Consider the following 12732-nt stretch of genomic DNA (forward strand, 5'->3'; position numbering starts at 1 on the left):
TTAAAATTCCATGTGTATCCTCTCCTAGATGTTATTTCTTAAAATAAAAATGAACTTGACAATAAGATACTCTTTTTTAACTTGGATATTATTTTATTATAGGATTGCACCTAAAATTATAGAGACAACTGGAGTTCATTTTCAGGTAAAAGTAATTTAACTTGCCTTGTAAAACTATGTTTCTCTTTAGAATTTATATGATTGGGAAGTATTAGATTATGTACCAAGACTTTAAGAGTTATGAGAATTCACAATCATTTTAACTTTTAGCATTCTCAGTGTATATTCTCCAAGTAATCTTTTTGGGCAGTGAAACAAATCTGCATTATTAAATTTAAGGAAGAAATATTGGATGAAGTGTTCTGTGAGGTTAATGATGTCATTTGAGGATTAAACTTTATAAATGAGCTTCATAAACTAATTTATCCCATGCTTTAATTACTCAAATGTATTTAAACGTCCACATGAGGCTTAACTTCTAACTAGTGACTAAATGATAATCATTAAAGGTTTTTTGACAGACTATGTATGAGCATTTGGGAGAACTGCTAACAGTTTTGCTCACCCTGGATGAAATCATTGATAATCACGTCACACTGAAAGACCACTGGACTATGTATAAAAGGTATACCAGCTAAAATATTTTAAAATTTGCTTTATATGAACAAATAACTCAGATTCTTTAAAAGACTGGGAGACCTGTACTTTAATTCTAAATAGCAAGGAAGTTGTGTCACATATTTTTATGAATATAGTACCAGTCTTAATTTCAGAAGCATTTGAGAGTGTAAGTGTAAAAAGCATTTTAATTCTTACAGTGTTACAGTAATAGTAATATACAATTCTTCTAGTATGTTAATTTGCCTACCTTAGGACTCAGATTTATTTTTTCATTGGGATCTATTGAAATGAAAACTTCTCTTTTAAGCTTGGTTTCATCTTGATAGATGCTCTTGTACTTAAAAAACATCTTACTCAATGTATAAATACTCACTAACTGTTTAGTATGTATGTACAACAGGCATCTGAATTGAGGATGACAGACAGAATTGAGTATATTAAGGTTGTTCTGCTTACCTTTTTAAATGTGTAGATAAAGTTTTTGTTTCTGGGGAAATGTTTAGACTTCAAGGATTTATTAAATTGAGGATCTTTCTCTTAATCTTCTACAAGGTTATTGAAATCTGTCCATCACAATCCTTCGAAATTTGGAATTCAAGAAGAAAAATTAAAGCCATTTGAAAAATTCTTGCTGAAGCTAGAAGGACAATTACTTGATGGAACAATATTCCAGGTGAGTAGTGCAGTGTCAGGATGTAACTGCTGCTCTCATTAGTTGACCCACCTAACAATCGTTGAATTTATTTTGCTTTAAAAAGGTTCTTTGGACTAAAATTACTGTTAATATATTAAAATATATTTTTCAGTACCTATTAACAAAGTTGAAAATGTACTGGGGTAAGGGTTAAAATACATATGTAATCCACGCATTGTGGCCCAACCCTGTAATCCTAGCTATTTGGGAAGTAGAGATTGGGGGATCTAGATTTGAGGCTAACCTGAGCATAAAGAATTTCCCAAGACTCTTACCTCAACCAATTGTTGGGTGCTATAGTGGGTGCCTATTATTCCATCTATGGGGGAAGTTCAGTGTCTATATGCAGTGACATGGGGAATGACAAGTAGAATCACAGCCCAAGCTGGCTCATGCATACAGTAAGACTCTGTCTCAGAAATAGCAAGTGCAAAGAGGGGCTAGCGGAGTGGTTATAGTGGTAGAGCACCTGCTTAGCAAGTGTGAGACCCTGAGTTTAAACCCCAGTACTGGAAAAAAAAAAGATGATGTTTAAGGATTAGGATCTAAATGCATAGTACAGTGTTTGTTATTCTTGATTTAATCTTGTAAGACTATTTTTTAAGTGGTTAATTCTTTGTACATTTAGGGGCTATAATTTGAATCTACATAAAAGGGTAGCTTCTAAATTCAAATTAACTAAAAAACACTTTTTCTTTCTTAATCACTGTAGCTACATTTCAGTTTACAACCATATAAAGTTTATGGGTAGGGCTGGGAAGGTGGCTCAGTGGTAGAGCGCTTGCCTTGCATGCCTGAGGCCCTGGGTTCGATTCCTCAGCACCACATAAGAAAAAAGAAAAAAGCCGGGAGTGGTGCTGTGGCTCAAGTGGTAGAGTGCTAGCCTTGATCTGAAGAGCTGAGGGACAGTGCCCAGGCCCAGAGTTCAGGCTCCATAACCGGACCCCCCCCCCAAAAAAAAAAAGTTTATGGTTAGCCATCTTGTTGAACAGGACAAAGGCAGATTTCCATCATGGAAGAAAATTCTGTCAGGCAGCTCTACCATGGGTAGTATCCATCAGAAATGACTTATGTTCCATTTAGTACCTGCTTCAGGGTTACTGATAGTTTTTCAGATAATTAATTAGTTAATTAGTTTTTGTGTCAGTACTGGGCCTTAAACTCTGGGACTTCCTCTAGCCTGGCAATCAATGACTTGAGCCACACTTTTATTTCTACCTTTTTGCTGGTTAATTGGAGTTAAGAGTCTCATTTTTGCCAGGGCAGAAATAAAACTGTGATTCTCAGAACTCAGCTTCCTGACTAGCTAGGATTACCAACTCCCAGCCTTACTTATAGTTTATATTTTTCATATGCATAGTTTTATCAGTTTGTTCCCAACTCTGTTTTTATCAGTTTAACCATTAACCATAAATTTAACCATCATCATTTAGTCTATTAGGTTTAGAAGATGATTATTTTTCTTATTTATCCTTTTATTGAGGTATGTTCTATACATGCTGCAATAAAGTTATAGGAAAGTAATTGTAGACAGCAAATACAAACTACTCTTAAAAGTGTGAAGTAAGATAAAAAAACCTGTTCTCCACAGTATCATAGAAATATCTTCTATATATCCCTGAGCTTCACCTTGTGTATCTCTTCATTCAGATTTGAATGTTTAGGGCTTGATTTGATTAATTTCATGTAAGTGGGACTCTAAGTACATATATGTTTTCCAATAAAAATATGAAGATAATTAGATTATTTTCAGAACCTGAGCTTCAGTTCAGTAAATGAAAATGAGGATTAGGTGTTTATCAGACACATACAAAATACTAAGTTTAGTGGTTTGTTATTCAGTCTAATTTATTCTTCACATGTATTCTGTCTAGGCCTGTATAGAACAGCAGTTTGATTCTCTAAATGGAGGAGTATCTGTGTCAAAAAATAGCACTTTTGCTGAAGAATTTGCACACAGTATTCGCTCAATTTTTGCAAATGTGGAGGCCAAACTTGGTAATGTGAATTATATCCTTGAGTTTTCATTATAAAGTTTTCATTTTCTTAAAAGCATTATTTAATTATATTTGGTCTACTTTTATGTTATTACTTTTTAAGGAGAACCTTCTGAAATTGACCAGAGAGACAAATATGTTGGAATTTGTGGACTGTTTGTATTGCACTTTCAAATTTTTCGAACTGTTGATAAAAAATTTTATAAGTCTCTGTTGGACATTTGTAAGAAGGTAAGAACTTGTAAATTATAATTTTCAATTTGGAATTTAAAAGATTTTTGATAAAATTTTAAAATGTATTTAGAGGAAATGGCTTTAGTTTTTCACCATTGAATATAATGCTGGCTGTAGGTTTGTCGTATACATGTTGCTTTGTAGGTCCCTGTATAACCCCTGCTTTCACTGTATTTGATGTTGGTACAATTTGTGGAGGGTAGAGCAAAAACAAATCGTTTAACTAGGGATACAGGTGCACCCATTGCAACAATGAGATGTACAAGTCATTATGTCTAAAAACGAACTTTACAACTTTGGTGGGAGGGGGGAGGACCAGATGGGGGGAGGGGGGAAGTATAGGAAGGGATGGGAAGGGAAACAAAAAGGAGCCAACAATGCTTGATAAGAAATGTACTCGTTATCTTGCCTACTCCTCTGTACGGTATTCTCACAATTAAAAAAAAATAAACAAAAAAATTTTAAATGTATTTTGTTATTTTTTTAATTCTAAGCATTTCATAACTAAGTAACAGAGTAAATGGAAATACTTTAATTTTATTTCATATCAATACATATGTTGGTAAATATTCCTCAGACTTTTTATTGTACGTGAACTTTCTGTAACTGCTACTGTTACACATTTCCCCTCAGTACAAGTCTGAACTAAAGGATTTTGCTTGTCTGGTTCATTTGCTCACAGCTAGTACTCTACAACTTGAGCCCCAGTTCCCACCTGGTATTTTTCTGGTTATTCTGTAAATAAAGTTTTGCAGAGTTTTTTCGTCTGGACTGGCTTTGGAACTGGTTCCTCTAGATCTCACCCTCCTAATTAGCTAGGATTATAGGTGTGAGCTACCAGTATGCTATTATCTTCATTTTTTTCTTTTGTTCTTATTTTTTCTTCTTGGTGCTACTCATTCTTACTGTTGATGTAGAAAAAAGATTCTACATCTTTGCTATTATGTAGTGATTTCAAAGTTGAAAATTTAGATTGTATATGGTAGCATCAAACACTAAGGGAACATGAGAAGCAATCTTTTTTTCTTTCAGATTTTTCAGTGATATAGAGGGAAATAAAAATATGGGAATTCAAGGGCTGGGAAGGTGGCTCAGTGGTAGAGCGCTTGCATTGTATGCATGAGACCCTGGGTTCAATTCCTCAGCACCACATAAGCAAAAAGAAAAAAGCCAGAAGTGGCACTATGGCTCAAGTGGTAGAGTGCTAGCCTTGAGCTGAAGAGCTGAGGGACAGTGCCCAGGCACAGAGTTCAGGCCCCACGACTGGACCCCCCCCCCAAAAAAAAAATATATGGGAATTCAAGTTTGTGCAAGCTACAATAGTGTGTTTGTGAATATTTAAGCAAAATAAAATTGTTATACCAAGCACCAGATAAATAAATGCTTTCATTTTATGCTGCAGTTTCATATTTGCCTCTAATTGATTTTTGCAGTTATTTTTTCTTGGAATGGATTGTTTTCTGTGTACACTTTAGAATTACTAAAGAGCTTATTGTCCTCATTTAATGATTTTTCCCTTTTTATTTCAGGTACCAGCCATCACCCTAACTGCTAATATTATTTGGTTTCCTGATAATTTTCTGATCCAGAAAATATCAGCAGCTGCCAAACTTCTGGACAGAAAGAGTCTTCAAGCCATTAAAATACACAGGGATACGTTTCTACAGCAGAAAGCTCAATCACTTACCAAGTAGGTTTTATCAATAACTGTAATGATAGTACTTATATTTTTTACATTAAAATGTTTGAATTAATAAAGTCAGATATACTTACTCATTACAGAGAAAGGTTGAGACATCTTCAGGAGATTATATTAGCACTTAAAAAAATAAGTTTTAATCTTAATGTCAATTTAAGTGCAGACAAAATATGCTTTATGTACACATACTTTTTATTTGGTTTATTAAATAACTTTTGTTTAAATGAGTTGTTTATGGTAGATGTCATTACAAACAGTAGGTATCTATGATGAGTTTTGGAGGAGTTGACTTCAATATGAAGCTCTTCTTTTTTTCGTTCCCTTAATTTTTAAATATATTTTATCTTATTTTTTTGTTCTAGTCCTGGTGCTTGAACTTGGGGCCTGGGCACTGTCCCTGAGCTTTTTTTTGTTCAAGGCTAGCACTCTACCATTTGAGCCACAGCTCTACTTCAGCTTTTGTTGTGTATGTGTGTGTGGGGGGGGGGGGTAGTTTATTGGAGATAAGCGTTTTATGGACTTTCTTGCTAGCTTCAAACCATGATCCTCAGATCTCAGCCTCCCTCATATCAGCTAAGGTTACAGATGTAAGCTACCAGCATCCTGCTCTTTCCTTTATTTGTCTGCTGATAATGTGAGAGAAATTTAATTGTCCCTAACCCGATTCCCACCTGCACCTTAGTCCTGCTTCCCAAAACAATACTCCCATGTCCATAAAGAACTTTGGGTTTCCCTTACCTAGCTTCAGTAACTACATTGTTCTGTATTTTTCTTTGAGTCTACTGCTAGAATCTCATGTTAACCTGGATAAAGGTTTTGAGAGAAATGACACAGGATGCTGTCATTGGACTTGTGCTGGTCACATGTTACCTGTGATACAGTTAAAGGCTTAATAGTGATACTTTGGAACTTGCTATTGATCCTGTTGATAGATAAAATTGGGTCATTGCTACACAGTGGAGAATAAGAAGTATGTCTGCATTGTAGGAGGATCCCCTTGCATATGGTTTAGGGCCATTTGAAATTTTGAACATTACTAATAAGCCATACAGTATTAATTAATACAGGCAGATTAGCTGTGGGCAGCTGATGATGAGAAGCGCTACATGTCTGCCATGTCATATATCAAATGATCATGAACCTGACATGCTCCACCTTTTCTATTAGTAAAGCATCCCAGTACCCCTGTGTCCTGTGGCAGTAGTCAGTGGACAAAGTATAACCAATTCATGGCAGAGATACCAAAGCTACATAGTTAATATCCTAACAAAGTTAAGGATGGAAAAACAGGTTTAGATTTGAAATTTTGTTTTTCAATGAAGAGGGTTCATTTTTGTATATGTACAAGGTACCAAGATCATCTGGCATCTAGCTGTAAGAGAATTGACAGATAAACTATGCTCTTTATCTTTTGTAGTCTGAACTAAAGCTTGCTGTCTTTTTTTTTTTTTTTTTTATCATGGATCACTTCCATAATGCTGTTCTAGCTGGGAGTACAAGACACTCTACATCTCTTTCTCTGGTCCTTACCTAGGATGTTTTTGGCTAATCCTGTACTTAATGTCCTTGTTGTACCTGATCACAGGTGCCTCTTCAAAAGTACGAGTGTTGCTCTAGGATTCTGCTTTCTCACTGTCTGTCTTTGTCTCTTTCTCTCATACTTTTAAATCAGAGTTAAATAACATTTTAGCACCCTCAAATAATCCACACTGTGACTTGGGTTTTTGGTCTAGTGGAAATAGGACACAGGAATGGTTTTTACTAGGTTTTCACTTCCCTAAAACATGTTTGTTAAAGATTTTGATATAATCCCTCTGCACACTGAGATCTTATGTTGGCAGATTGCCTCATTGTGGGATTCTTATCTTAATCTGTTCTAGATCCTCTGCTCTGAAGAGCTATCCTTTGGCTGAATGGAAATGTGGGAAATTTCTTCACCTTCTGTAACTGAAGATTTTTTTCCTCAGTCCTTGGGCTTGAACTCAGGGCCTGGGTGCTGTCCCTGAGCTTCTTTTTGCTTGAGTCTAGCACTCTACCACTTGAGCCACAGCACCATTTCCTGCTTTTTCTGAGTGGTTTACTGGAGATAAGAATCTCATAGACTTTCCTGCCTGGGCTGCTTTGAACCTCAATCCTCAGATCTCAGCCTCCTGAGTAGCTAGGATTACAGATGTGAGCCACCAATGCCTGGCCTGAAGATGATTTTAGTTGTTAATATTAGATTCCATAAGAGGAATTGTCCATTTTTTACAATTTTTTTTTGAGAGAAAAGATAGCTTCAGTAGCTTGGAAGTCTTACAAGTTCTTCTTTGTGAGGTTGTCTAAGTTGAGATAAATTGGTAGAATGATTAAGTGTTTGTAATTAGCCTGAACAATAGAAAACATTACATTTGCTGTTGACTTAAGTCCTTTCAGGATGAGAAAAAAAGGCTTCCTAGTGTTGGGTTTGAATCTTGGCTCCACTGCTTACTATTCATCTGAACTTGGCATCTAATTTCGGTGTGGCAGTTTCTTCCTCTGTAAACTGGAGATCATAATACCTACCTCATGGTTCTTGTGAGGATAGAACTAGCTAATTTGTAAAGTTCTTAGAACAGTAACTGACAGTAAGGATTTAGGTTTTAGCCTTTACATTCTGACTATTCTGCTTTCTTAATCTTGTTCAAGCTGCCCTCTTTTTCTCTCAGTTTTTCCTTCCTAGGAAGATGATTTCCCCCTCTATAAGTTAATTTTTAACACATTAACCAAAGAGAGATTGATCCTCTGAAAAACAGATACACTCGTTCTGCTCTTCCCCTCCATTGGTTTTCCCTGTCCTCAGAGTTGAAGGACTTTTGCTGTCCCTGCCTCACGCCCTCGTGGCATGCTCCTAGCTTCCACTCTGTACCTCTCTGATATACTTTTGTGTTCCCTCCTTGTTTATTATCCACTTGTCATATTTACCTTTTTATTACTGGGACATGCCAGACACATTTCCAAATGTCTTAAGATGTTTGCACTTACTATTTACTTTCCTTAATTTCACTTCTGTCATGTGTGTGTGTGTGTGTTACTCATTGATCTGGTTTATGTCTTGGCTCCCAATTCACATACGCTGTGACCTGTTTTGATTATTGTATTTAAAAATTGCACCTTATCTCAGTCCCTATTCATTAACTTGCTTAACTTATTACCATCTCATTTATCACCTGATATCTTTTAATTATTTTGAGACTTTAAGTTTTGATTTTTTTATTTAAAATTATTCATTTTTATAAGGGTACCATTTCACAAGTCAGGAAATGAGTTTGTTTCTTTTTGGGCAATGTCACCTCTTCCTTTGTGCTCTCCCAGTTTTTCCTACCCATTTGTGCCCACAAGTTGTATAGTTCATTTTCAAACATAGTGTCTACTGAGTACCACTGCTGCATTTGCTGTTCACCCTTTGTTCCTCCATTTCTGTGTTTCCCCTGTTGCCTCCCCAAAGACAAATAAATGAACAAAACCAAAAACAAAACAAAAACCAAACAACCCCAACACCCTTCTTTCCATTTCCTGGAATTTAGATTTTGTTTTTCTTTTGAGATAGAGTCTTGTTATGTAACCTAGGCTGGACTGGAACTCATGCTGCCTCAACCTCCTGATTACAAGTGTGCATTATTATGCCAGACTTAATTATTAACTTCTTTATTGTACTAATCTCCTTTGTAGAGCATTGATTTTGTGAGAGAAAGGATTTGCATCTGTTCTAGATACTAGAAATACCACCTGCCCTGTACAGGCTCTTAATAAACAGCCATATATTTATCATTTCTGTCTTTTGAAAACTAGAAAGGCAAAAATGGCTACTGTAAGGAAACATTCCAGTTAATATGAAAAATAGGGAAGTAACTTTATTTTCATGCACTAAGTAACCCCAATGTTTTCATTTGTTAGAGATGTTCAGTCTTACTACGTCTTCGTGAGCTCATGGATGATGAAAATGGAGTCCATTTTATCTAAAGAGCAGAGAATGGATAAGTTTGCTGAAGACCTCACCAATAGATGCAATATTTTTATACAGGTAGCTGTATCTTATCTGAAAGTCTTTTGTGTATGGTGTTAACATAGGAGCTCCACTTTCTTTTAGCTAATATTTACATGGTGTATCTTTTTTAATCCTTACGCTGGTGCTGTTTCTGAATTTTTATACTTAATATATGCCTGCATATATTTTTCCCCAATCTGGTAATATTTATCTTTTTCGTTGCACTGTTTGTTTTATCATTACCAATATATTTAATTTGAAACTACCACCTGATTAGTTGTTTTCTATTTATCTGCCTTTTGTTTTGTGTCCCCTTTTCCTTTCTTTTTTCTTTTTCTTTTTCTTTTTTTTTTTTTTTTTTTGGGTCTGGTCGTGGGGCCTGAACTCGGCCTGGACTCTGTCCTTCAGCTCTTCAGCTCAAGGCTAGTGCTCTACCACTTGAGCCACAGCACCACTTCCGGCTTTTTTTTTTTCTTTTTGCTTATGTGGTGCTGAGGAATCAAACCCAGGGCCTCATACATGCAAGGCAAGTGCTCTACCACTGAGCCACCTTCCCAGCACCCCCCACCCCCCTTTTCCTTTTTTGATCGTTTTTGGATTATTTTTTTACTATTTTTCCCTTTATTTCCTTGATTCTGTATTTTACTGTTCTTTTTGTGGTTACTCTCAAGATTTTACAATGCAATGTTACTCATTCATCTCTAATAGAACTTAGTTGACCAATTGTACTGTGTAGGGTTTTTTTTTTTTTTTTTGCCGGTTGTGGGGCCTGAACTCTCTCTGGGCCTGGGCACTGTCCCTCAGCTCTTCAGCTCAAGGCAAGCGCTCTACCACTTGAGTCACAGGGCCACTTCCGGCTTTTTCTGCTTATGTGGTGCTGAGGAATCGAACCCAGGGCCTCATGCATTGCAAGGCAAGCTCTCTACCACTGAGCCACCTTCCCAGTCCTGTGTAGGGTTTTAAACCACTTGAATTTTGTTTTTCCTCCCTTCTACCCCTGCTTTGTGCTACTGTTATTTTTAGAATTAATGTTTATTTAGATTGACTCTTGTTTTCTTCATCTTACTGCTTTTCATTTTTCCTACATTTCTCTTTTTATAAAAATACTCTTATTGCTATTAGTAAGGTGTATATAGAGGGGTAGTGAGTCAGGTAATGAGTACATTTCATTTTTTGGACAGTGTTACTCCTTCCTTCCTGTTCTCCCAGTTTTCCCCTTCCATGCCTGCTCACAAGTTTCATAGGTCATTTTTCACATAATATATGCTGAGTAGCATGTTTCTAAATCTCTTTTTTAACTTTATATTTTTGCTTGTGGAGTTCCTATAAGTATTTCATTTAATGTAACTTTCTGTTGATGAATAATCACAGATTTTGGCCTGAATACATCTTCAATAGTTTGTCTGCCTTACAATTCAAGATTGGTTAGGCTTTTCCATCTAATGGCATTTTATTATCTGCAGGCTTCTTTTGTTTCTGTTAAGAAGTCAGCTATTGGTTTTACTACTTTTTAAATATGATATGTCTTTGTTCAATTACTTTTAAATTTTAGATTTTGGATTTTAGCAACATTACCATGATGCCCGTAGGTATGGTGTTCTTCTAATCTAGTCATGGATTGAGTTGATTTGAATAGGCACTTCAGTCCTTTGATGATAATTTTTTGTTTTCAGTGCATTCTTAAATTTTTGGAAGGTGGGGAGCATTAATCTTTCAGCATACTACTCCAGCACCTACATAGTTTACCAGATCCCAGTACCCTTCCTGATGGGCTGTGGATTCCTGTTTTTGTCTTCCTTTACTGTATAACACCGCTGAAAAGTATGGTTGACATTATCCTTTAACAAAAACCTCTAAGACAGGTGATCTAAAGAAAGTGTCTCCAAATGTTCACAACTCTGTGCTTCTATCTTCTTCCAGATCTTGGCCTCCTGTTTCCTTACTTTCCTGATAGGTCTTTGATTCCTTCCAAGGTATTTTATTAATGTGTTTTTCAGCTTTTCTAGCTGTACTCAGGAGACCATATTGTTTATTTTGTCATTAACAGTAGTAGATCCTAGACTTCTCTTCCCCCTTTTAGATTTTAAAGTAATATTTCATTTATGTCCAGGTTACAAATTAATGTTGAATAGGTGATTTTTTGGGCCCAGGAAGTTTATCTTTCAAGACCTCAGCTTCCACCAAGAAAAAGAGGCCTTCTTTTCTGCCTGTCTCAAGAGTTTGACTTTTGTTGTTCCTGTCTCTAAGGCTTATGGCTCTTTTTGTTTTTTTTTTGGCCGGCTGTGGGGCCTGGGCTCTGGGTCTGGGTGTTGTCCTTCAGCTCTTCAGCTCAAGGTTAGCACTCTACCACTTGTGCCACAGTGCCACTTCCAGCTTTTTCTGCTTATGTGCTGCTGATGAATCGAACCCAGGGCCTCATGCATGCAAGGCAAGCGCTCTACCACTGAGCCACATTCCCAGCCTCTTATGGCTCTTTTTGAATGCATGTCTCAACCTTTGCCTTACTGCCATTTTCTTGAGGGTGCTCCCTGCCCTCTATCGTTTAACACATAATAATAATGTATGTCATGACAGAACTGTAAATGAACAGTCTAGGGACTCTCCCATTTTTCACTTTATGTTATGTGTCCCTTTTCAGTGAAGCACACTTACTGCAAGAGTATATTTACTTTCTTGTGCTCTTGGCACCATGTTTGCCAACATGTAACTCTAAATGCTAATATTCTCAAACCTTTAAAAACCCTCCAAATCTCTATCATTATCATTATGCTTTTTTGTTTGTTTTTGTGCCTGTCTTCGTGCTTGAACTCAGGGCCTGGGTGCTGTCTGTGAGCTTTTTTGCTTTTGGCTAGTGCTCTACCACTTGAGCCACAGATCCACTTCTGGCTTTTTAGTAATTAATTGGAGATAGAGTCTTAAAGGTTTTCCTTACCCACCTGGCTTTGAATGACAAACCTCAGATCTCAGCCTCCTGAATAGCTAGGATTACTGGTGTAAGCCACTGGCACCCAGCTATCATTCTGATTTATTTATTTATTTAGTATCTCTTTTAGGTTTAAATGAAAAACTGTATGAGAGGCAATATCCTTTTTTCCTGTTTTCTGATTCAGTTTCCCTTAGTTGAATAGCATTCTTTTTCTTCTTTTTTTTTTTTTTTTTAACTTGACAAGACTTTGGCATCCTTCATAAGAAGAAGGGGAAGGGAGAATGTGTTGTCCTCATTGGGTTGGAAGGAGAGAAGGCCCACTGACAGAGATGAGATTACAGGTGGACTGTAGGGATTGGTGTAGGGAAAGAAGAAAGAAGGAGGTGGTTGAATTCAGAAATTCCTTCATGCAATGGTCGGAAAGCAGCTCTTTCTCTTCATTCTTCACTTCTTAGCTTCTTAGAGTCTTGGCTCTGACCCTAGATAGGAAGAAAGAGGAGCTTTCATTTGCTGTACTGGCAGGTAAGATAAAGATGAGTAGTTTCCTTGACACGA

The 12732-nt window shown here is 36.5% G+C and overlaps 1 protein-coding gene across 1 annotated transcript in view; it reads left to right on the top strand.

Moving 5' to 3' along the window:
- Positions 1–12732, top strand: part of LOC138806283 (WASH complex subunit 4) — a 60960-nt gene that overhangs the window by 17681 nt on the left and 30547 nt on the right. Inside the window, exons 8-14 of the mRNA XM_069991809.1 lie at positions 103–145; positions 522–625; positions 1174–1294; positions 3190–3313; positions 3416–3543; positions 5076–5236; positions 9161–9287. Of these exons, the coding sequence (XP_069847910.1) occupies positions 103–145; positions 522–625; positions 1174–1294; positions 3190–3313; positions 3416–3543; positions 5076–5236; positions 9161–9287 (808 nt within the window). The remainder of the gene's footprint in view (positions 1–102; positions 146–521; positions 626–1173; positions 1295–3189; positions 3314–3415; positions 3544–5075; positions 5237–9160; positions 9288–12732) is intronic.

This window comes from Dipodomys merriami, unplaced genomic scaffold, assembly GCF_024711535.1.
Source record: "Dipodomys merriami isolate MVZ:Mamm:240054 unplaced genomic scaffold, mDipMer1.0.p SCAF_10, whole genome shotgun sequence".
In the NCBI taxonomy this organism is placed as follows: Eukaryota; Metazoa; Chordata; class Mammalia; order Rodentia; family Heteromyidae; genus Dipodomys; species Dipodomys merriami.